Genomic DNA, 26,086 nt, shown 5'->3' with positions numbered 1-26,086 from the left:
ACCAATTTTTAAAATAAATTTAAAAATATATATATTTATGTATATACTTGTTATTTCCAGCATGCTTCATTCCTCTAAGTAGACCTAAGTATGTACCTGGTATGGTTTCCCCTTAACATTTTCAACTTCCTTTAGCACTTCTTGTACTGTAGATCAACTGGTGGTAAATTCTCTTTTGTATAAAAATTTCTTTACTTCACCTTCATTTTCACTGGATACAGAATTCTAGGATAATGTGGGGGTTTTTTCTTTCATCAGTATGAAAGATGTTCTGGTTTGCATCATTTCTGATAAGAAATTTTTAATCATTCTTTTTGTTTTCTATGTATAATGTGTCTTTTTTCTTCGACTGTCTTATTTCCTTATTAATTTTCAATAATTTGACAATGACATGCCTGACTGTGGTTTTCTTTGTGTGAATCTTGTTTGAAGCTCACTGAGTTCCTTGGATCTGTGGGTTTACAGTTTTCACCAGCCATTGTTTCATGTGAGCCTATCCTGACTCCTCTCCTTCTGAAACTCAAATTACACATTAGACCACTTACTCTTCCCCAAGTTACTGGACTGGCTGTTCATTTTATTTCACTTTTTTCCCCTCTGTACTACAGCTTGGACAGTTTGTATTACTATCTTCAATTTCACTGATATTTTCTGTAGTGTCTAATCTGCCTGTTAAACCCATTTGGTGAAGTTTTCATCTTATTTCACTTCATTTTAGATCTTTCACTTCTAGAAGTTCCATTCTGTTCTTTTCTGCATCTCCTATTTTTCTCATTATGTTCATGTTTTCTTTTAAATTCCTCAACATATTTATAATAGCTGTTTAAAATCTTTATCTGCTTATTAAATTTCTTTTTTTTTCTGGGTCTATTTATATTGCCTGATTTTTCTCCTGCTTCTTCCTAGTAATTTTTCATTGGATGGTGGACACTTTGAATGTTTCATTTTTCATTGTCTGAATTTTTGGTCTTCCTTTAAGAGCATTCTGCTTGATTATGGCAGGCAGTTAAGCTAACTGTAGATCAGCTTTCAAGACATCTTTTTAAACTTTGTTGGTATGGGTTTACAACAGCTTTTAATTTAGGGCTAGTTTAGCCTTAATATTAAGGTATGACCTTTCTGGGGTCTCTACTGAATGACCCAGATGTCCAATAAGTCTCTTTACTGTATGTGATCAGAACTCTACCATCTCTCAATCTTTTGTTAGCTCTGGGAATTGTTCAGCTTCTAGCTTCCTGGTAGATCTTCTGTACCCAGTAACTGTTCTTTGTCCTACTTCTTAAAATCTCATTCTAAGTATACACCATTTAGTATTTGGGTAAAGATACTACTGGACCCCATGCAGATATCTAGAGCTCTTTCTCTGGGTATTGCCTTTTCTTTAATACTCTGCCCCACAAATTCCAGCCACTGCAGTCTTCCAGAATCCTGATATCTTTATCCTCAACTTGAGACCACTATTTTCTGCTTAGAATCCCTGCCATATACTACGATCCAGAAAGTTTCGCCAGGCAAAAAAATCATGGCCATATAAGGGCTCTCACCCTTTGTTTCCCTCCTCTCAGTGATCAAAATCCCCATTGCCAACTATTCAATGTTTGAAAACAGATGTTTCATAGATTTTGTCCAATTTTGTCTTTACAATGGGAGTGCCAGTGCAAATCTGACACCATTACTCCAGCAAGGCTGGGAATAGAATTGTCCTTCTAATTCTTTTTTAAAGGGAATAATACTGGGTATCTTTACAGTATTAATCTTTCTCCAATCATGAATGTGTTAAAAATCATGCAAGTTTTAAACATCACTATCTCTTTGCAAATTACCTCAATTTTAAGTGGTACTAGACAACAATTTTATTTGGAAATAAATTTTCCTCAATTTATAGCCATGCTAAGATAAACTAGAGTAGTGAAAATGGAATTCATTCTTTACAGATGCACAGTTTATTTAATTTGAATTCCATAAAATCACTTCTTTAGAAGTAGGAAGAGGTTCCTTTAGTTCTTTTTTTTAATGGCTTAAAACAACACAAGTTTCCTCTTTTACAATTGTGTTGGTCAGAATTCTAGTATCAAGGTGATGAAAGGGCTGAATTTCTTCTAGAGGCTTCAAGGAAGAATCCATTGCCTTTTTTAGCTTCTAGAGGTCATATATTCCTTGGTTCATGGTCTCTTCCCCCATCTTCAAAGCACATCAGTCCAACATCAGGTTTTGTGGTCACATTTCTTTTTCTCTCACTTTTTTCTCAACATTCTATCTCCCTCTTATAAGGACTCTTATGATTATGTTGGTCCCATCCAAATAACCCAGGAAATCTCCCCACTTCAAGATCCTACATTTAATCATATCTGCAAATTCCCTTTTGCCATTTAAGGTAACTTAAGGTATTCACAGGTTCTGGGGATTAAGAAGTGGACATCTTTACGAGGCCATTATTCTGACTACCACAGTAGATGAGCACCTGCTTTGTTTCCAAAACCAACCTGGGCTCAGGAAATCAGAGATGAATGAACACAGCCCCAACCCCTTGAATAGCTAAATTCCAGACCAGAGGAAAGATTTAGTTCTTATAAAATGTAAAGTTTCTCTGAGTTCTTTACATCTTGTTTTTCATAGTGACTAAAAAGCAAAATAATTAGGACAGCCATAAATAATTAATGTAAGAATAAACTATGTCTTACAATATATAGATGCAGTTATTTTTATGAACTAATGCAAAATACACCAAGAAGGTGAAGAACAGGAGACATAAAATAATAATTTACCTCTTATTTGCCTGTCAACAACTCTCATTTCCTTTCTTATCTTCAAGGACCATTCATTGACCTGGGAAAAAATTTCAGAAAAGGAATTACAAGAGAAGCCAATACTTCTAATTCAGTGAATTTTAAAGAATTGTATATTAATTCTACATTTATTCCAGACAAAATCCACACACAAAATTAAGCCATTTTCAAAGAAAGAGCTTTAGGGCCACATTCTATTTTTTTTTCATTCTTTTCTTTCCTTTTTTTATTCACAGTACATAGAAGCCCTAAGCTTTCAAGGATTCTTATCAGAAGACGGGCAGTAAGAAGCACTTTATACAGGATCTCAGAGAGAGTACATTAAGATTTTTCAAGAGGTACAGGAGCATAGGTATGTTTCAAGGGCATCAGAAGATTTTCAAGTTCTACATATTATTATTTCAAAACCTGTTCTTCTTATGTCATGAGAGTTCACCTTTTCTATCCCCAATGCTTTTCCATTTTACAGAAGATTTTCTTCTAACTTATATCTTTTACTACCATGATAATATTTCCCTGAAAGGCAAAAACCTTTGAAGCACTAAACAGATGGCCAACTAGAAATACTAGTGTAGGGTTTAAGAAAATAATAAAATGCTAATGATTATTAAATTCCTATGCAAGTGCAGTGTTTTCCAAGTCTTTTGTTTCAAAAAAACAAAAGTGAAAATCAGAGTTGTCAGCTGATAAACCATTAAAACTACTATATGCTTTATGGCATATGACAGTAAATTACTATGTGCTTTTTGGCATATGACACAGAAGTGCAAAGAACTGGGTGACACTGACCTAGCAAAACTCTTTCCCTACCATCTACTCATTTATAATAATAGTTTCTCAGCACTTCAGTCTAAAAAAACATAGGGTTTTCTCCCAGTTACAGCACCTCGTGATGCGGATCTCTTCTACAGCTGCAGCCACGTCGTCCAGTACAGGGTCTTCAGATGCAAGATGGCCATAGGCGTGGCACACTGCATATGAGGCAATAGCCTCAGTAGGTGAATGGGTAACCCTTGGCGATGATCTAACCATACACGTTGCTATATAAGCTACTGGAACCTGTTCTGCTTCTGGGCAAGGAGCCTTAGCTGGCTTGGACCTCTTGTGTCTATATGAAGGGTGTGGTCATGTGGCCCAGTTTTACACATTCTGCTAGTCTACCACCAAAGCCCTGGTAGTCTACCTCCAAAGGTCTGTGTACAGGCTTCCAAAAGAGATCAAAGACATCCTCACCCAATATGACTGGACCACGCTGGTAGCTGACCCCCATTGCTGCAAATCCAAAAAGTTTGGAGACCCTGGTGCTCGAAATCACTACCAGAAATCCTACCTATAAGCCCATCATAAGGATCAGATTACACCTTTACAATAAACAACGGTTGTGGGATTTAAGATAAAAAATAACAAAATAAAACAAGAATAGAATTAATGCTGAACCCTTTAGCATTCATCTATAGATACGTGGATTAAATGACATACAAATTATACCATTAAGAGACATATTTCCAATAAATTTCACTTTTAATGATTTAAGTAAAATAATTATTTAACAAAATCTATAAAACATTTGTTATGCAAGAACTGAAACTCTACCCATAACAAGTATAAAAGCACCTAAATTTAAAATTGTACAGTTATACACTTTAAAAGTAAAATTCATGTAACATACAATTAGCCATTTAAAAATGTACAATTCAATAGCATTTAGGGCCTTCACAATATTGTGCAATCACCAACTCTCCCTACTCTCAAAAATTTTTTGACATGACAGGAGAACACAGTATACCCTTTAAACAATCTCTTCCTTGAGCCCAGAAATAAACCTACATTTATATGGCCAATTAGTCCTCAACAAAAGAGGCAAGAATATACAATGGAGAAAAGACAGTCTCTTCAATAAAGTGGTGCTGGGAACACTAGACAGCTACATACAAAAATATGAAACTGGACCACTGTAAAAAGTAAATGGTTCAATAAACTTGAAATGGATTAAACACTTAGTTAAATATAAGATTTTAAACCACAAAGCTCCAAAAAGAAAGCATAGGCAGTAAACTCTTAAATATTGGCAGCAGCAGTTTTTTTCTGGATAGGTCTCCCTACACAAGAGAAACAAAAGGAAAAAAACAAGTGGGACTGCATCAAACTAAAAAGCTTCTGCACAGCAAAGGAAACCATCAAAATGAGAAGGCAGCCTACTGAGTGGGAAAAAAATGTTTGCAAAAGATGTATCTGGTAAGGAGTTAACATCCAAAATGTAAAGAGAATTCATAACTCAATCCCCTCCCTCCAAAAAACCCACAAATAATTTGAATAAAAAATGGGCAGAGGACATGAATAGACATTTTTTCCAAAGAAAACACACAGATGGCCAACAGACACAGGAAAAGATGCTCAACATCACTAGTCATCAGGGAAATGCAAATCAAAACCACAGTGAGATATCACCTCACACCAGTCAGACAGCTAGTATCTAAAAGACAAGAAATAACACATGTTGACAAGGATGTAGAGGAAAGGAAACTGTCATGCACTGGGAGTAGAAATGTAAAATGGTGCAGCCACTGTGGAAAACAGCATGGAGATTTCTCAAACAATTAAAATATTCTATGACACAGAAATTCCACTTTTGGGAATTGACCCAGAGAAAACAAAAACACTCATTAGAAAAGATACATGCACTCCAATGTTTACTGCAGCATTATTGACAAGATATGGAAGCAACCCAAGTGTCCACTGATAGATGAACCGATAAAGAAGATGTTATATAAATTATTTTAAATGCAGATTCCTGGGCTACTTAAAACCTAACAAACTGGAATCCTAGGGGATGGGACTAATAAATCTGCCTTTTGGACAAAAAAAAAGATGATGCTACACACACACACACACACACACACACACACACACACACACACACACACCTGAGCCATAAAAAAAGAATGAAATCTTGTCATTTGTGACCACAGAGATGGACCTACAGGGTATCATGCTAGGTGAAATAAGCCAGACAGAGAAAGACAAATACCATATGATTTCACTTCTATGTGGACTGTAAAAACAAAACAAAACAGCATTAAACTCAAGACACTGAGAAGTGACTGGTGCTTAACATGAGGGACAGGGGTGGGGGTGGGAAAGGAAATAAAGGGGCACAAAATTCTCAATCATAATATAAGTTGGTGATGGGATGGTAGTGTAGCATGGAGAACATTAGCCAAAGGTTCTGTAACATCTTTCTATGTTGACAGATAGTAACTGAACTAGTTGGGATAAAGATTTAATGATATATGTAACTGTTGAACCGCTGTGTTTTATACTTGAAACCAATATAATATTATATATCATCAAACTTTCGAAAAATAAAAATAAATAAATAATAAAACAAAGGAAAAAGGCAAAAAGGAAGGAAGGAAAGAAGGAAGAAAAGGAAGGAGTGATGAAGAAACAACAAAAAAGTGTAACAAATAGACAACAGTTACAATACCATATTAATCCAGCTATATCAATAATCATTTTAAATGTGAATGGTCTGATTAAACCAATTAACAGTGTCAGAGAAGAATTTTTTAAAAAAAGATCCAACTATGTGTTGCCTACAAGAAACCCATTTAAATATAAAGACTAAAGTTAAAAGTAAAGGAATGGAGAGATACACTATGCAAACACTAATCAAAACCAAATCTACTCCTCACACAGTATATAAAAATTAGGTTAACAGGAATCAAAGACCGAGATAAAGGAGCTAAAACTTGTTAAACTTTTAGAAGAAAACACAGGGAAAAATCTTCATAACTTTGGATTTAGCAATGAGTAATCAGAAATGTCCCAAAGCATAGGCAATAAAAGGAAAAAAATACATAAATTTAAACCTCAAAAATTAAAAACTGTGCATCAAAAGAGATTATCAAGAAAGCAAAAAAGATAACCTATAGAATGGGAAAAATATTTGCAAATCATATATCTAGTAAGTCTACTATTAGAATATATAAGGAATTCATTCAATAATAATAAGCCAATTAAAAAATAAAAGACATAGACATTTCTCCAAAGGAGATATATAGCCAATAAGCACATGAAGATATTTAACACGATTGGCAACATATTGGCTACAATAAAAAAACAAATATTGGCAAAAATGTAGAGAAACAGGAACCCTTGCACTTTGTTGGAGGGAATATAATATGGTGAAGCCCCTGTGCAAAAGAGTTTTGGAGTTCCTCAAAAGGTAAATCAAGAATTACCATAAGACCAACAATTCTACTTTTAGGTATATACCCAAAAGAACTGAAAGTAGGTACTCAAATACTTGTACATGAATGCTCATAGCAGAGCTATTCACAATAGCCAAAAAGTTGAAACAATTCAAATGTTCATCAATGGATGAATGAATAAATACATTTGATGAATACAACAAAATTACCATTAGCCATAAAAAGAAGTACCAGCTACATCAAGAATGAACCTTGAAAACACTGTAGTAAATTACAGAAGCCAGACATAAAAGGACATATATTGTAAGAGTCTATTTATAAGAAATATTTAATAGGAAAGCAGATTGGTAGTTGCCAGATACGGGGGAAGAACAGAATGGGTAGTAACTGCTCAGAGGGTATGGGGGTTTTATTTTGGAGTGATAAAAATATTTTGCAAGTAGACAGAGGTGGTGGCTGCATAATGTTATGAATATACCAAATGCCACTGAATTGTTCAGGGTAAAATGGTTCCTAGGTTGAAATCTAATCCCCAGTGTGATGAAATGTATTTGGAGATGGGGCCCTTGGGAGGTGATTAGGTCATGAGGTTTAAAGAGGTGATTTGAATAGGTTTAGTGCCCTTATAAAAGAGATCCCAGAAAGCTTGATTCCCCCATCTGCCATGAGAGGACACAGTGAAAAGATAGCTATCTATGAACTAGGAATCCGGTCCTCACCATACACCATATCTGTGGGTGCCTTGAACTTGGACTTCCCAGCCTCGAGAACTGTGAGAAATCAATTTCTGTTGTGTATAAGCTACCCAGTCTATAGTACTTTTTATAGCCGCCCAGACTACAACATGTATAGTGAAAAGTATGTTCCCCTCCCACTTTTGACCCTCAGCTACCTACCTCCTCTCCCTGAAAGCAATCTCCATAAACTAGGATTTTGTGTATCCTTCAAGATTTAAAACATACATACAAATAGAAATTAGCCAAAAACAACAACTATAAGTGAACTTAGGTCAAAATGCCTGTTATGATCACTGTCATGTTGCAGTCGGGGACTGTAAAGAAACTGAGAAACTGAGTAGAATGATGTGTTAAGCAGAGGGCTTAGACTTTCTCGAGAGACTAAGCACCAAGTCAGCACTCCCCTGCACTTTTATTAACTTACAGCATCCAAAAAGACAGGTATCGATTAATGATTATAGGATGAGTTTTTTCATCAAGTTAAAGAACTGCAAGCTAATCACCTCTTAAAGTTTCTCTTAAGTCTCATCAAATCATCCGGCCACGTGAGTCTCATGGTGTGTTCCTTATCTGGGTTTGCCTCAGAAAGAATCATGAGAAGAGTTTGCAGTCCTTGTCACACTACTCATGACTGGCACCAGATTCCAAGAGGCAGTACCTATTGTTCTTTTCTCTTAGATTAGTTTTGGCTACAAATCATATTGTTCTTTCTAGTACAGAAGGCTAACTGCTGGGGTATCTACACTGTCAGATGAATATACAGAAGATGATCAATTAGGCTACACTTAAAATGTGTAATCATATTCTCTTACCATCTCTCCTTCTATTTACCAAGCAAATATTTGATAGGCACCTTACTCTTACTATTGGAGTTCAACACTATTCTGGCCCAGTAGATGATAAAGAAAAACGTGAGCCTTGCTCTCAAGAAGCTTACAATTTTGCTGAGGAGACAAAGCAGAAAAGAAAAATATTCTTCCAAGATAACTCTTCCTCTAATGTCTTCCCTGGTCTCCTGAATTCTATTTAAAATGGACAGAATTCTGTCTAAAACTTCAGTGGCTCCTTCTCCTCCACCATCATCATCCCATCAAACCTGCTCTTTTCCTGAATTCTCTCATTTCAACTCATGGTACTGACACTCAGGGGGACATATGCAGATCTGACAGGGGTAAGATTAAACAAAACCTAAAAACCATCTTTGCATTCTCATCCCACATCCGGTAGATCAGCAAATTCTGACTACATATGCTAAATATTTCTAAAAATCATCCTAGCCTATCCCCATTTCCACTCTTATTTAAGACCCACATCATCTCTCACCTGGGCCACTAATATGCCTCCATACCTAAGTCTCTTCCTCCAATTCTTGCTGCAAACCACTATTCTTAATACTCACCATCCTTAGTAGACATGACATACATGCTTTTGATAATCTGGCCTCTTCTCCAATTTTACATCTTAAAACTGCCATCACTACTACGGTACCCCAATCAGATAAAACTCATCCTCCAACCACTCTGAACTTTTTTCTAGTTCCTCCAACCTATGTTCCACACTACCACACCTTACTTTGTTTGGAATGTTCCCCCACCCTTTTTTTCCTAATCTTATACCAAGCCACTTGGCTAGCCTCTTGTGACAAGATCCAGATTCCTTGACCAGGTCACCTTCCTTACTCTGAACAGCTAATTACTCCTTGTCACGTCATAGATCTTGTACTTACTGCTCTTATTTACTCTAAAATGTAAGTATTTGTTCACATGTTAGTCTCCCCCAATAAACTTGGTATTTTTTGAAGTTGGCACCCAGTGTCTCATTTTTGTAAAGCTGATATCCAATGCACACCAATACATCTCAGGAAATGTTTGTTGTATGCATTAAGTGAATGAAGCATTCTCTTTTTCTCCATCTCCCCTCATTCTCTTTACCGTTCTGATAACACCCCACAACCATAAGTCATGGCCCTAAGGATATAAGTTAATCATATGATTTAAGAATTCTGATGCCATGGAAGGTGACTACTCTACCCAAAGGCTAAATCTCAATCAGCAAAGTCCTTAAGTAAGGGCAGTACCCATTTTCCAGCAGAACCTGAAGTCCAAAAGAAGATCTCTTTCATGTCCTCTTGATTCTCATCCAAAGGTTATCACAGGTTTCTAAATGGATTACAAGGCTCCCTCCCTAAGCAGGCCGAATCTAGTCTTAACTTAGACTCTTTAAGAAAGTGTCACCACTAAGATGTCTCCATCAAAGTATCTGACATGTCTAAATAACCTAATACTAAAACCCTACTAAACTGTCCAGAACCAATTCACAGGCAGAAGTTATGTGGAAAGCATAACAGAAGACCAAATCATTTCTCAACACCCTGCCCTCCAAACTCCTATAACTGTGTATATGGTACCTGGGCCAGACTTGCTCCAGAAATGCTTATCTTACTTTCTAGACGATGCATCCCTTGGCTGCTTCTTTCATCTTTATAATATTCCTCAGGCAGACATATTTTTAAAACCAACCTTGTGCATCAACCCTGTGGTCTTCTGATATTACTTTCCCTACTGGAACGGTATGTTGACATCATGTTCTCACCAATTATATTTCCCAGAATCTTAACTCACTTCATGAATGGCAAAGCTATGGCCAATCACTAAAGTAATAATTTTTGCCTAACATCAAAAACACACTTCTGTAATAACAAGCATCTCAGAATACATACATCACAAAATCTGCACCTATGTAATGCTCTACAGTTCGCAAAGCAATGTCACACACTCTTACTTCCTTCAAAATCCAGTTTTTATTTTACCAAGGAGTAAAATTGAGTACGTTTCCAGAAGAAACTAATATTGAGTACCCACCATTTAGGACCTATGATTAACAAATAAAATCAACATTAATACACATATTGTGTGCTAGCAACTTCATGTTGCATGACATTAGTTTTATTTATTTATTTTCTTTTTTTTTATTAAAGTACCATTGATATACACTCTTATGAAGGTTTCACAAGAAAAACACTGTGGTTATTACATTCACCCTTATTATTGAGTCCCCCGCCAGACCCCATTGCAGTCACTGTCCATCAGTGTAGTAAGATGCCACAGAGTCCCTATTTGTCTTCTCTGAGCTACACTGGCATGACATTAGTTTGAAAAATATCACTTATTAGATGATAGCTTTTAGGGGTTTTCTCATTACGGATAGTAATGGGTGTTGTAAAGTAATGTTTCTCAAACTTTAATGTTCATACTAATCACTGGGGACCTCGTGAGAAATCAAATTATGATTCAACAGATCTTGAGTAGGGCCCAAGATTTCTAACCATCTTCCAGATGATGCTGACGCTGCTGGTCTCCATCTGGGCAGCAGGGCTACAGAAAAGGAATTAACTCTAACTAGCACGGCTAGCTGAAACGTTACATCCTGTCATCTACAATGACTGAATCGATACTGGTATTTTTATTTGACAGATAAACCTCCTAAGGCACAGAAGAATGAACTTTCCCTAGATCACAAAGCTGGTATGTGGTGAACCAAGATTCAAATTTAAGAAGCCTGACTCTTCAGGGCACTCTTCACCCGGCACATCAGACCAACACTCTCTCAGCTAACAGGCAGATCCAGCCTTCGAGTCCGAGTCCAGAGCTGTCTTCGGCAACACTCTTCCGAGTCGGGTCCTTGTTCTGACTGATGTGCCTGAGGTCAACGTACTGTCGTTGTAAGGTAGGGGGAAAAGGAAACGAGTGCTTCCGAACAGAGCGCGATGGGCGGGGAAAGGGCGGCAGGGAAACCGCTCTTCTCGCGGAAGAGGCGGGCTTCTCTGGAAAAACGCCCAGAGCCACCAGTTGCCGGAGGCAGGGATGAGGGCGGGGCCTGCGCCAAGGGAAGGTTCGGGCGGGACGTACCAACGCGCTGCTGGGACAGGGTGTTCAGGTACCAGGGTCGCATTGCTACCTCCGCGCCCCGTGCGGAGAATGAGGAACTCTACCCGGCCCTCGGCTCCCTTGTGGAGGGCTGAGGTACTGGGGCTTTCTCTGGCCACAGCCGTCTCTGTAAAGACTCTTCCTCCGGCCCCTCCGTCGAGTGGGAGGCTCCGGACAGGGGGCTGAGCGGTACCTGGCCAACCCGTGAGGAAAGAGGTTCCGGTCACCTACCAAGTCCACTCAGCCCCCTTGCAAATCCACCCACTCACTTGCCGCCGCCGTAGCTCTTACCAGCTCTTTGGGCGGCTTCTCCTGGGTTTTTCCAAACAGCCCCATGGTGAATTCCACTCGTCTTGCCCCTTCCGGCTTTCCGTTCCCTGCGCCCAGGCAGGTCACGGGCAGCCGCCTGGGCGGGGCCGGTGGGAGGAGAGGAATCCTGACGCCCAAAGGAGGGAGGAGCCGCCGTGAGGGTGGTGCGCATGCGCTAGGCGCATGCGCAAAAGTGGATTAGGCAGGTTTATCAAAAAGGTGACGCAATTGAGCACATTTTGGGAGGGTATTTACACACGGAGGCGTCGTATTAGGGTTTTGGATTGAGGTGTGCAAGTGATTCTTCCGGAGGTTGCGAATTTATTGACTACACTTGGTAATTACAGCTGCTCCTGAGCCTGTGTTGTTGCACCGGAAGTCTATCTCCAGCCAGACAAGGTACATGTATGACCGCTTCCCGAAAACCTTCATGTCCCTTAGGCACCTCACAGTCAGCAAGTCAGAAATGACCCCTTTTGCCTCCTGCCAGACCTACTCCCCTCCTCCGTCGTCACCACCTTGTCAATAAAACCTGAGCATCATCTTCTCCTCCTAGCAAGTCCCAACAATTGTAACTTCAGTGTTTGAATTGCAGCCCTCTCCTTTCCATCTCAGGTGTCACAGGTTTTGTTCGTTGTTCAGTCCATCGCCATTTCCAGTGTGGATTGCTACCTGTCACTTGTGCGCGAGTGTGTGTGCGCGCACCTGTGATCCTGCACTCCACTTGGGCCATAACCTTTATTAGTCAGAGGAGTCTGTGGCTAAAAAAGGCTGGCCGCTTTTTATCCGGGCAGTTGAATCTACACGGTGAGGCTGCTCTCATTACCTCATCTCATGACGGTGAAGACACTACTCATTTAGTGCCTCCATCCCACACTCCCATCTCTGGTGGGAATGTAAAGTGCACAACCACTTGAAAAGATTTTGGAAATTTCTTAAAATGCTAAACATAACCTGTATTATGCCATCCCCTGCTGGCTATTTACCAAAGAGAAAAGAGCGTTATGTCCTTACAAAGATTTGTACGTGAATATTGATAGCATCTGTAGACCTAAAAGAATACTGTCAAAGGCAAAACAAAAGTTTTCATTTGGACATTTGCAATTGGGAGTCAGGGAGGAATATGAATTGTGCCCCCGGAACAGCAAACGGCTAGAGATTATAAAAGCAAAAACTACAAAAAACTGTGTTAGAGAAAAGTCTGTAATTGGTTGATTATTAGATGAACAGGCAGAAATGTCCATCAGTCTTAACAGTTACAGACAGGTTTTTATCAGCAGGAATTGTTCATCAGTTTCTGTAGCAGCAGATGCTAGCACCTCCTGGGAAAATTTTACAGTTTGTATTCCCAAGTATGGGGGTGGCTAAGATCTGTACTTACTTCTCTGCTCACATCCCCTCACCCTTGTTAAACATTTTTTTCACACCTTTATTTGTGATAGTCAAAACAATCCAAATGTCCATGAACAGGTGAATGGATAAACGAATTCTGATAGATCCATACGATGGCATACTACTCAACAATAAAAATAATCTGATATGGCAACAACATGTATTTGCAACAGCAAAATAATTATGCTGAGTGAAAGCCAGAAAAAAAGTACATACTGTATGATTTCATTTATATTACATTCTAGAAAATGCAAACTAATCTATTGTGACAAGAATCAGTGCGGGGGTTGGTTAGGAAAGAGGCAGTAAAGGAGGGTCTACTAATGTCTTTATCAGTTCAAGTGAAGTATAGAAACCTAATCTCCCTTTAGGCCTCTATACCCTCCCCCATTTATAATATAATTGTCTTAAGTATTTCCTCTCTGTACATTTAGAACCACATTACACAGTGTTATAATTTTTGCTTCAACCATCGAAAATATTATAGAAAACTCAAGAGAACAAAAGCCTATTGTATTTATCCATCTTTCTGCCTGCTCTGCTCTTTCTTGCTTCCTAGTGTTCCAAGATACCTTCTTGTTTCCTGTTAAGAACTATCCTTTAAGTTAGTTTTGACAAATTATCTTAGTTTTTCTTCATCTAAGAATGTCTTGTCTTTCATTCCTGAAGAATATTCTTTAGGGATATAAGTTTCTGGGTTGACAGTTATTTAATTCTAGCACCTAAAAAATATTGTGCTACTTCCTTCTAGCTTTCATGGTTTCTGATGAAAAATACACTGTCATTTGAATTGTTTTTCCTATATGGGTAAAATGTCATTTTTCTCTGGCTGCTTTTGAGATATTTTCTTTGTTTTTAGTTTTCAAAAGTAATTAAAATGCACCTGAGCATGAATTTCTTTGGATTTATCTTTGGAGGTTGCTCAGCTTCTTGAACATGTAGGTTATGGCACTTGTAAATATGGAGATGTTTTCAGTCATTATTTCTTTTCTTTTCTTTAGCTATTATTTATTTGAATACTTTTTTAGTCCTGCCTTCTTTCTGTTCTGCTTCCATGACTGTGATAACACAAATGCTGTGTCTTTTGTTATAATTCCACAGGTCTCTGAGGCTCTGTTTGTTTTTCATCTTATTTTCTTTCTGTTGTTCAGATTGGGTAATGTTATTGTTCTGTCATCCACTTCACTGATTCTTCCTTCTGTCTTCTCCATTCTACTATTGAGCTGATCCGATGACGTTTTTATTTTCCTGTATTTATTTTTCAGTTCTAAAATTTCTCTTCAGTTATTGTCTTTCTTCCATTTCTTTCCATCTTCCATTTCTTTGCTGAGACTTTCTCTTTTTTTTTTTTTTTAAATAATTATTTTTTATTGAAGGGTAGTTGACGCACAGTATTACATTACATTAGTTTCAAGTGTACGACACAGTGGTAGAACATTTATATACATAATTCTAGGTTCCAGCTATCACCCTACCAAGCTGTTACAATATCTTGACTATATTCCTTATGCTATACATTACATCCCGGTTACTTATTTATTTTACCATTGGAAGTCTGTCCTTTTTTTTTTTTTTTTTTTTTTGTGAGGGCATCTCTCATATTTATTGATCAAATGGTTGTTAACGACAATAAAATTCTGTATAGGGGAGTCAATGCTCAATGCACAATCATTAATCCACCCCAAGCCTAATTTTCGTCAGTCTCCAATCTTCTGAGGCATAACAAACAAGTTCTTACATGTAGAACAAATTCTTACATAATGAATAAGTTACATAGTGAACAGTACAAGGGCAGTCATCACAGAAACTTTCGATTTTGCTCATGCATTATGAACTATAAACAGTCAGTTCAAATATGAATACTCATTTGGTTTTTATACTTGATTTATATGTGGATACCACATTTCTCTCTTTATTATTATTATTTTTAATAAAATGCTGAAGTGGTAGGTAGATACAAGATAAAGGTAGAAAACATAGTTTAGTGTTGTAAGAGAGCAAATGTAGATGATCAGGTGTGTGCCTGTAGACTATATGTTAATCCAAGCTAGACCAGGGCAATAAAACATCCACGTATACAGAAGATTTCTCTCAGAATAGGGGGGGTGAGGTTCTAAGCCTTACCTCTGTTGATCCCCAATTTCTCACCTGATGGCCCCCCTGCGACTGTGCCTGTCTTAGGTTGTTCCTCCCTTGAGGAATCTTACCCGTCTCTGGCTAACCAGTCATCTTCCGGGGCCATACAGGGAAATGTGAAGTTGGTAAGTGAGAGGGAAGCCTTATTGTTTGAAAAGGTTAGCTTTTTACTTCTTTGCATATTTATGCCCTGTGGCTTCTATGCCCAGCATTTGTCTTGAGGTATCTTTACCACTTGGAGGAGTTATGATACTCGGTAAATTTGATATGAGGCACGAATTCTATTTAAGGGTTGTAATTAGGAAGGAAGAAGAAAAGCTATAGAAGTAGCAGACGGAAGAAAACATGGGAAGATTGATTATTTCTTTGACATATCTTCTTGTAGAGTAACTTCAGCATATATAGGTTTTAAGCTACTACTTAAATTGCGCACACACATTAACATAATAGGAGTATAGTTACATAACCAAAGCATACCTGTAATTACCAGCCATCTCCAGTGAAACCAAGAAAACCATTAAGGCACCTTAGGCATTTGTGAAAACTTATCTATGATATGGTGGATATTGTCCAACTGAACTTGAACAGTCTGAGAGAAATCAGACAAATTAAAACAACCCATTCCTGGGGACTGTTCACATGCCATATGTTCTTTTAACAGTAAATAGTCTGTAGTTGTACTTTCTCTTTTTTTAATATTTGGTTCAATCATGTTTTGTTTATTAAAGCTTTTTTTAAAATCATGCCTGTTTAAAAATCTTCATTAGGTAATTTTAACCTCTGTCATCTCATTCTTGGCATCTGTATTACTTTATTAGGACAGCCATAACAAATTACCGTAAACTAGGTGGCTTAAAACAACAGAAATGTATTCTCTCATAGTTCTTACGACTAAAAAGTCTGAGGTCAAGATGTGTTGGCAGGGCCATACTCCCTCTGAAGGCTCTAGAGCATCCTTCTTTGCCTCTTCTAGTTTCTGATAGTTGCAATCTTTGGTGTTCCCTAGCTTATAGATTCATCACAATATCTTCCTCTGCCTCCACATGGTTTTCTTTCCTCTGTGTCTGTATCCAAACTCCTCTCTTCTCATAAAGATATCAGTTATATTGGATTTAATCCTGTATGACCTCATCTTAACTTGATTCATCTGCAAAGATCCTGTTTTCAACTAAGGTAGACATGAATTTTGGGGAGATACTGTTCAACCCAGTAAAGCATATATTGATTATCTTTTTTCATTTAATTTGAGATTTTACTGTTTCTTGGGATGATGATGGATTTTAATTTGAAAACTGGACACTTTGCATTATTTTGAGGTTCTGTATCTTATTTAAATCTCTGTTTCTGCTAGCTTTCTCTGACAATGCTTTGGTAAGAAAAGTGGAGGTGCAACCTCATTACTTAAAGATTGAGGTAGAAGCCAAAGCTTCCTATGCAGCCTCCAGTGAGACCCAGGAGGAATTCCTCTTTAATATCCAGCAGAGGTGAGAGTTCCAGCTCCCCATATGGTCTCCACTGACACTGTGGTGGGGGTAGTCTCATTATCACTGGTTGAAGGTGAAAGTCCTGAGTCTACTAGGACTCCCCTGATACCACTCTGGTGAGGAGGGGGAAAGGTGGGGTGCCTTGTAACTACCAGGTGTGGTGGGAGTGCAGACTCCTCAATATCTACTAAGGTTTCTTCTTTGACTTATGAGTTATTTAGAAATAAGTTTTCACATCTCCAAAAAAATTTTTTTTTGTTTTTTTTGTCATGGATTTTTAACCCAATTGACTTGTGGGCATATAATGTGATGTGTATTGTGTATCCAAATGGTTTCTTCACTTGCTTTATGTTCTAGTATACAGTCCATTTTGGTAAACATTCTCTATGGTTACTTATTCTCTGTTGTATATAGGATATGACAATTAGATCAAGTGTGTCTTGTTTTCACATCTATATTGTCTTCTTGATCTATCACTTATCAAGGTGAAGTTAAAATTTCCCTCTGTGATGTTGGTTTTATATATTTCTTGAAAGACTTTTGCTTTTTTTTTTTGACTATGATTAGCCTATTGGTTAACTTAAATTTTTATCATTATGTAAATAACCTCTTTACCCCTAAAAAGTAATTTTGCCATAAAAATCTATTTTATCTGATAATAATATAGCTATAACAGTTTTATTTTTGTTAATAATTTCCTGGTAAATATGTTCTTTTTCCAGATCTTTCTTATTTCCAGTCTTTCAGTTTTCTATGTTGCAGTTCTGTCTCTTAAATAGCTTAAAATTAGATGTAAAAACATCCAGTCTGAAATATTTTTATGGATGTAGTTTAGTCCATTTCATTATGAATACTGATGCTTCTTTATTCCTACCATTGTTTTTCTGCCTTCTACATTCCCTGACTTTTCTACCTTATTTAGATTAATATTCTTAATTCAGTTTTTTCCTCTACCATTTTGGAAGTACTGCTTTTATATTAGTGGTTATCCTTAAAATTCTAACAAACTTACATAAAATCTAAAATTATTCAATATCTTTACTCCTTCCCAAAGAATATTAGATCAAGTGTGTTTTTAGGACCTACGTGCTGTGGGGAAATAAGGGAAGGTATATGAGTTCCATGTGATCTTTTAACTGTAATGATTTCCCACTCATTTTTTCACATTATTGTAGTGGGATATTTTAGTTTTATCTCTTAAACCCCCAAATCCAATATTATTATTATTTATTCAATCAACTGTTTTTTTTAAGTTAACCACATGTTCACCAAATTGTCATGCTTTCTTTTTGTATCTAAGGCCTTCCATTGGAGATCATTACTATTATTTCTAATACACATTCATTTGAATTTTGTTTAGTGTTGACCTATTGGTTTTTTTGGTCTGTTGTTATTTTCCCTTGAAAATGTCTTTATTTTGCCTTCATTTTAGGCTGATATCTTAGCAGGGTATACAATTATAAGTTAATAGTTGTTTGGGGGTTTTTTTTCAGCACTCTGAAGAAATTCTTTTGCTTTTTATCCTCTTCCTTTGTGGCTACTGAGAAGCGAGCTATTAGTCTATTTTTCTCTTGTACATAACCGTTAATTACTTTTAAGATCATCTCTGTTTTTCATAGTTCTCAGTGACACTATCATAGGTAGCTGTTTATATTTATCCTGCCTGTGATTTATGTACTTCTTGATGTTAACATTAATATCTAATATGTAGGGAAATTTCTCAGCTATAATTATCCTTTCAAGATCTTTTCTCTCCCATTTTCTCATTTCAGTCTTTTTGAAAATTGAATTAAACATATAATGGATATCCAAATTCTAACATTGATGTCTTATCTTTTTCTAACACACTCATGTCTTAGATTCTTTTCAAGGCATTTTGGATAAGTGAGATCTATCATCCTCTTCACTTATTCTCTCTTCAGTTTTGTGTAATCTGCTGCTTAATTTATTCATTAAGATTTATTCAGTGACTAAGCTTTTTATTTCCATTGAATTTTTTAACATCTAGAAATTTTTGCATATTTTTCATTTTATATGGTCTCATTTCTTTCAAGTCCTTTTATTTCTGTGAACATACGTGTAACTTTTTTTAGGAATTCTAATATCTGAAGTGCTTTGGAGTTAATTATGATTCCTTTTAAATTAACTCTTGGCCTTAAATGTTTTTTTCCTTGTGCGTTTGGTAATTTTGGTTTATCTTAATCTGTAGGAATACCACAGGGCCTAGATTTTGGGTATGTTCCTTCAAAATGAGACTACAATGCTTCTGCCAGGGATCCATGATGTTATCAACTTAGGAACAGTTTAAATTAATATCTCAGTTTGCGATTTCCAGCCCTACGGAATATTATAAACTTTTTAAAATAACATGTTCCCAAGCAACCTAAGTGTCCATCAATAGATGAATGGATAAAGAAGATATGGTACATATACACTGGAATACTATTCATCCATAAGAAAGAAACAAATCCTACAATTTGCAACAACATGGATGGAGCTAGAGGGTATTATGCTCAGTGAAATAAGTCAGACAGAGAAAGACAAATACCAAATGATTTCCCTTATTTGTGGAGTATAACAACAAAGCAAAACTGAAGGAACAAAAGAGCAGCAAACTCACAAACTCCAAGAAAGGACGAGTGGTTACCAAAGGGGAAGGGTGGGGGAGGACAGTTGGGGAGGGAGGGAGAAGTGGATTGAGGGTATTATGATTAGTACACATGGTGTGGGGGGAATGATGGGGAAGACAGTGTAGCACAGAGAAGACAAGTAGTGACTCTGCAGTGGGGTGTGGGAGGGGACTCGATAATATGGGTGAATATAATAACATTGTTTTACATGTGAAACCTTCATAAGAGTGTATATCTACTCTTGAACCTTTGGTAACCACAAATCTAAAGCCTTCAATGTCAATAAGTACATACCTATCAATAAACACCCTAAATGTAAATGGTCTGAATGCACCAATCAAAAGTCATAGAATCACTGAATGGATAAAAAAAAAAACAAGACCCATCTATATGCTGCCTACAAGATACTCACTTCAAACCCAAAGACATACATAGACTGAAAGTAAAGGGATGGAAAAAGGTATTTCATGCAACTAATAGGGAGAAAAAAGCAGGAGTTGCAGTACTTGTATCAGACAAAATAGACTTCAAAACAAAGAAAGTCACAAGAGATAATGAAGGACATTACATAATGATAAAGGGGTCAGTCCAACAAGAGGATATAACTATTTTAAATATCTGTGCATCCAACACAGGATCACCTACATATGTGTAACAAATACTAATAGAATTAAAGGGGGAAACAGAGTGCAATGCTTTCATTTTAGGAGACTTCAACACACCACTCACTCCAAAGGACAGATCAACCAGACAGATAATAAGTAAGGAGACAGAGGCACTGAACAACGTATTAGAACAGATGGACCTAACAGACATCTAGAGAACACTCCATCGAAAAGCAACAGGATACGCATTCTTCTCAAGTGCACATGGAACATTTTCAAGAATAGACCATACACTAGGCCACAAAAAGAGCCTCAGTAAATTCAAAAAGATTGAAACTGTACCAACCAGTTTCTCAGATCACAAAGATATGAAACAAGAAATAAATTACACAAGGAAAACGAAAAGTCCCACAAACACATGGAGGCTTAATAACATGCTCCTAAATAATCAATGGATGAATGACCAAATAAAAACAGAGACCAAGCAATATACAGACAAATGACAACAATAATTCAACACTGCAAAATCTATGGGATGTGCTAAGAGGGAAGTATATTGCAATATAGGCCTACCTCAGGAAAGAAAAACAATCCCATATGAACAGTCTAAACTCACAATTAATGAAACTAGAAAAAGAACAATAATTGAGGCCCAAAGTCAGTAGAAGGAGGGACATAAAGATTAGAGCAGAAATAAATAATATCAAGAAGAATAAAACAATAGAATCAATGAAAGGAGGAGCTGGTTCTTTGAGGAAATAAAACAGATAAATCCCTAGCAAAACTTATCAAATTTTTCTTTTTTTTTAAAAAGTGTCTATACACATAAACAGAAAAGAAATGAGAAAGGAAAAATCACTACGGATACCACAGAGATACAAAGAATTACTAGAGAATACTATGAAAAATTATATGCTAACAAATTGGATAACCTAGAAGAAATGGACAACTTTCTAGAAAAATACAACCTTCTAAGGCTGACTCAGGAAGAAACAGAAAATCTGAATAGACCAATTACCAGCAACGAAATTGAACTGGTAATCAAAACACTACCTAAGAACAAAATCTCTATACAGACCAGATGGCTTCAATGCTGGATTCTATCAAGAATTTAGTGAAGACCTAATACCCATCCTCCTTAAAGTTCTCCAAAAGTAGAAAAGGAGGGAATACTACCAAACTCATTCTATGACGCCAACATCACTCTAATACCAAAACCAGACAAAGACACCACAAAAAAAGAAAATTACAGACCAATATCCCTGATGAACATAGATGCAAAAATACTCAACAAAATATTAGCAAATGAATTAAAAAATACTTCAAAAGATCATCCATCATGATCAAGTAGGATTTATTCCAGGGATGCAAGGATGGTACAACATTCGAAAATACATCAACATCATCCACCACATCAACAAAAAGAAGGACAAAAACCACATGGTCCTCTTCACAGATGCTGAAAAAGCATTTGACAAAATTCAACATCTATTCATGATAAAAACTCAATGAAATGGGTGTAGAGGGCAAGTACTCAACATAATAAAGGCCATATATGACAAACTCACAGCCAACATCATACTTAACAGCCAGAAGCTGAAAGCTTTTCCTTTAAGATTGGGAACAAGACAAGAATGCCCACTCGCCCCACTTTTATTCAACATAGTTCTGGAGGTCCTAGCCATGGCAGTCAGACAACACAAAGAAATAAAAGGCATCCAGATTGGCAAGGAAGAAGTTAAACTGTCCCTCTTAGCACATCCCATAGATTTTGCAGTGTTGAATTATTGTTGTCATTTGTCTGTATATTGCTTGGTCTCTGTTTTTATTTGGTCATTCATCCATTGATTATTTAGGAGCATGTTATTAAGCCTCCGTGTGTTTGTGGGACTTTTCATTTTCCTTGTGTAATTTATTTCTTGTTTCATATCTTTGTGATCTGAGAAACTGGTTGGTACAGTTTCAATCTTTTTGAATTTACTGAGTTACTGAGTTACTTTTTTAATTACTTTTGAATTCACCTGTTTGCAGGTGACATGATATTGTACAAAGTAAACCCTAAGGAATCCACTCCAATACTACTAGATCTAATATCTGAATTCAGCAAAGTTGCAGGATACAAAATTAATACACAGAAATCTGTTGCATTCCTATACACTAACGATGAACTAGCAGAAAGAGAAATCAGGAAAACAACTCCATTCACAATTGCATCAAAAAGAATAAAATACCTAGGAATAAACCTAACCAAGGAAGTGAAAGACCTATACCCTGAAAACTACAAGACACTTAAGAGAGAAATTAAAGAAGATACCAATAAATGGAAACACATCCCATGCTCATATATAAGAAGAATTAATATTGTCAAAATGGCCATCCTGCCTAAAGCAATCTACAGATTCAATGCAATTCCTATCAAAATACCAACAGCATTCTTCAACAAAGTAAAGCAAATAGTTCTAAAATTCATGTGAAACCACAAAAGCCAAAGCAATCCTGAGAAGGAAGAAGAAAGCAGGGGGATTACGCTCCCCAACTTTAAGCTCTACTACAAAGCCACAGTAATCAAGACAAATTGGTACTGGCACAAGAACAGACCCACATACCAATGGAACAGACTAGAGAGCCCAGATATAAATCCAAGCATATGTGGTCAATTAATATACAATAAAGGAGCCATGAATATACAATGGGGAAATGATAGCCTCTTCAACTGGTATTGGCAAAACTGGACAGCTACATACAAGAGAATGAAACTGGATTATTGTCTAACCCCATACACAAAAGTAAACTCGAAATGGATCAAAGACCTGAATGTAAGGCATGAAACCATAAAACTCTTAGAAGAACACATAGGCAAAAATCTCTTGAATATAAACATGAGCAACTTTTTCCTGAACGTATCTCCTCGTGCAAGGAGCAAAACTGAAGGAACAAAATAGCAGCAGACTCACAGACTCCAAGAAGGGACTAGGGGTTACCAAATGGGAGGGGTGGGGGAGGATGGGTTGGGAGGGAGGGAGAAGGGGATTGTGGGGAATCATGATTGGTGTACATGGTGTGTGGGGGGTCACGGAGAAGACAGTGTAGCTCAGAGAAGACAAATAGGGACTCTGTGGCATCTTACTACACTGGTGGACACTGACTGCAATGAGGTATGGGCTGGGACTTGAGAATAAGGGTGAATGTAATAACCACATTATTTTTCTTTTGAAACCTTTATAAGCATGTATATCAATGATACCTTAATAAAAATAAATTAAAAATGTGTGTATCAATGATACCTTAATAAAATTTTTTAAATAAAAATAAATTTTTGATAGTGTAAAAAATAATAATAACATGTTCCTAATAGGCTGAATTTTAACAAGGTAGTAGAAATAAAATGTAATAGGAAATTTTTCCTCTGGTCATGTCCAGAGCAAATGAGAAACTGCATTCTAAAAGCCTTGGTAATAACCATTGGAATAGTATAAATTTAAGCCCATATAAGAGCAGCCTTATAACTATCATGTTTCAAAAACATCTACTTTTATTTTTTCACCAGAGCTGTAGCCTGAGACAAATATTTTCTTTTTGGCCCCCTTTGCTAGCAGATGGATTTTTTTCTCAGCCTGTGCTTTCACTGCAGGTGAAGTATTCAAGGCTCCCAGATTCAGGGCCATCTTAATTTTGCTTCACCATTTTGCCCACCCAAAATCCTTGCCTCCTGTCCTTCTGCCCCATCATTAAAACCAAGGATACTATTCGATTCTGTTTATGTGATGTTCAAGAAGAGGCAAAAATTACTTCCTAATCTATGGAAATAGAAGTCAGAATAATGGTTGTCTTTTGTGGATATTGGCTGGAAACAGGCAAGAATGAGCCTTCTAACAGTTTGGAAATGTTTTAAATATTGATCTACATTGTGATTTTACAGGCAACTACGAATGTAAAAAAATTCATCAGATCATATACTTAAGATCTATACACTTTACCATCTATAAGCTATAGCATAATTTTTAAAGTGTATTTTTATTGAAGTATACTTGATATACACTATTATATTGGTTGCAAGTGTACAACACAGTGATTCAATAGTTAAACATATTAATCTGGGAAGTATTTAAAAACATCAGGCATTGCGGCAAGTCAAGGGTATGCAACTGTTAATACTATTTTTCAGGGATCAGGAGGAGAATGCATATAAAACCCCTGAAAATGTGTGTGAATAAACGTGTATGTGAACATATGGCAAGGGAGTATGATCCTGTTAAACACTTGCTGTGCTTGGCAGGAGCAAAGAGCTACAATGCCTGCTCACTTAGTTTTCCCCACCCCCTCAGATGTGAATCTTAGCAGGTGAGAGGATCTGGTGCATGCTTCCTAAGGTCCATGGAAGAAGGCCAAAGTATAGCTGTACCTAAAGTTTTGTCCAATGCCAATGCAATATCAGGATATGACTAGAGAGTGTATGTTTCTCTGAGGGTAGAGCCTGGAAAATGCATGGAATATGCACAGTGCCCTTCCAGAGAATGAGGAACAATTGCACTGATATGTTTATAGCACTCTGTCAGTAGCTGTGGGCTCTGTATTTCATTGAGATGCCACATGCCATATCTAATTTTCCTCCATATTGACGACCAACTTTAGAACAAGTGCAGCTTTAGGAAATGAAATGCCTGTGGCCCAAAACCCTCACCAGGAAACAGAAAGGACTCTTTGGTACATGATGTTTCTTTTGCACTGTATGCTTTTATCTCTCTCCTAGCTCATCCTTTAGCTCTCAGCTTATATATTACCTGCTCGGGGAAGACTCACTGGTCACCATGTTCTCAAAAGTCAGAATTTTGCACTTTTTGTAGTAATTCACTCAGTTTTAGTTACCATTGTTTAATACCTGTCCTCACCAGATTGTATGAGTTTCTTTTTTGTTCACTCATTTTCCTAGAGCTATAGAATGCCTGACAAATGATAGACATTTGATAAGTATTATTTACTAATTGGAAGTCCAGTGTCCTCCTTCCTAAAGAACTGCTGCCTTAAAATTCATTCTCAAAAATAATAATAATAATAATAAGAGGGATATGGTGAAGGAGTCTTAAAAATACTTCAATGGATTTCTCATTTTCAAAGAGCTCCACATTAAAAAAAGGAAGGAAGGGAGACAATTCAATGGAAAATAGTAAAGAATATGAAAAAGCAATTCACAGAAAAACTTGAAGAGTCAAAAAATATATAAAAAGATGCTCATCCATACTTGAAATCATAGAAATGAAAATTGAAAGCATTATTTTATACCCTCAGATTGGCAAAAGTGTAAAATTGATAATATTCATTGTTAGCAAGGATTTAGGGAATAGAGTCCTCTCATAAATTTGGTAGTTCAAAACTGTGCAACTTGTATGTAATAAATTATATATATATATATAATGTATTACCTATAGCAACCACTAAAAAACTATACAGAGAAATATGCTAAAAAATGCCATAGACTTTAACCATCAGGGAAATGAAAATCAAAACCACAGAGATACCACTTCACACACAGTAGGGTGGCTATAATAAAACAGATAGTAACAAGTGTCACAGAAATTGGAACCTTCCTGTGCTGACAATAGGAATGTAAAATGGTGCAGTAATTGAGGAAAGCAGCTTGGCAGTTCCACAATTTAAACATAGAGATACTATATAATCTGGCAGTTCTACTATAGATGTATACAACCAAAAATGAAAATATATGTCCACACGAAAACTCATATACAGATATTCATAGCAGCATTATTCATAATAGTCAAAAAGTGGAAATAATCCAAATGTCCGTCAAGTGATAAATGGATAAATAAAATATGGTATATCTATATAATGGAATATTATTGAGTCATAAA

General features: G+C 36.7%; 1 protein-coding gene, 1 long non-coding RNA gene and 1 other non-coding gene across 4 annotated transcripts in view; all 3 read right to left on the bottom strand.

Annotated features, from left to right (window-relative positions):
- Positions 1 to 12,109, bottom strand: part of CHMP3 (charged multivesicular body protein 3) — a 52,336-nt gene extending 40,227 nt beyond the window's left edge. The window contains exons 1-2 of one of the 2 annotated variants that reach the window (XM_057497036.1): positions 11,955 to 12,109; positions 2,766 to 2,826 (exon numbers count right to left, since the gene is read on the bottom strand). In XM_057497036.1, coding sequence (XP_057353019.1) covers positions 2,766 to 2,826; positions 11,955 to 11,999 — 106 coding nt within the window. In that variant the 5' untranslated portion in view covers positions 12,000 to 12,109. The remainder of the gene's footprint in view (positions 1 to 2,765; positions 2,827 to 11,954) is intronic. The other variant, XM_036931147.2, reaches the window with a different exon arrangement.
- LOC130682567 (uncharacterized) lies at positions 11,181 to 11,937 on the bottom strand. Its single transcript, XR_008995779.1, has 2 exons — positions 11,646 to 11,937; positions 11,181 to 11,450 (listed from the first exon to the last, which is right to left on the bottom strand). It is a non-coding gene; the product is annotated as an uncharacterized LOC130682567 (long non-coding RNA).
- An 11,450-nt stretch (positions 12,110 to 23,559) lies between the features above and the next one.
- LOC118935106 (small nucleolar RNA SNORA32) lies at positions 23,560 to 23,681 on the bottom strand. The gene has a single exon (XR_005033683.1). It is a non-coding gene; the product is annotated as a small nucleolar RNA SNORA32 (small nucleolar RNA).
- Positions 23,682 to 26,086: the final 2,405 nt, after the last annotated feature.

Source organism: Manis pentadactyla, chromosome 2, assembly GCF_030020395.1.
Source record: "Manis pentadactyla isolate mManPen7 chromosome 2, mManPen7.hap1, whole genome shotgun sequence".
NCBI lineage: Eukaryota > Metazoa > Chordata > Mammalia > Pholidota > Manidae > Manis > Manis pentadactyla.
The sequence above is the reverse complement of the archived record's forward strand: the minus strand, read 5'-3'. Positions and strand labels throughout refer to the sequence as shown.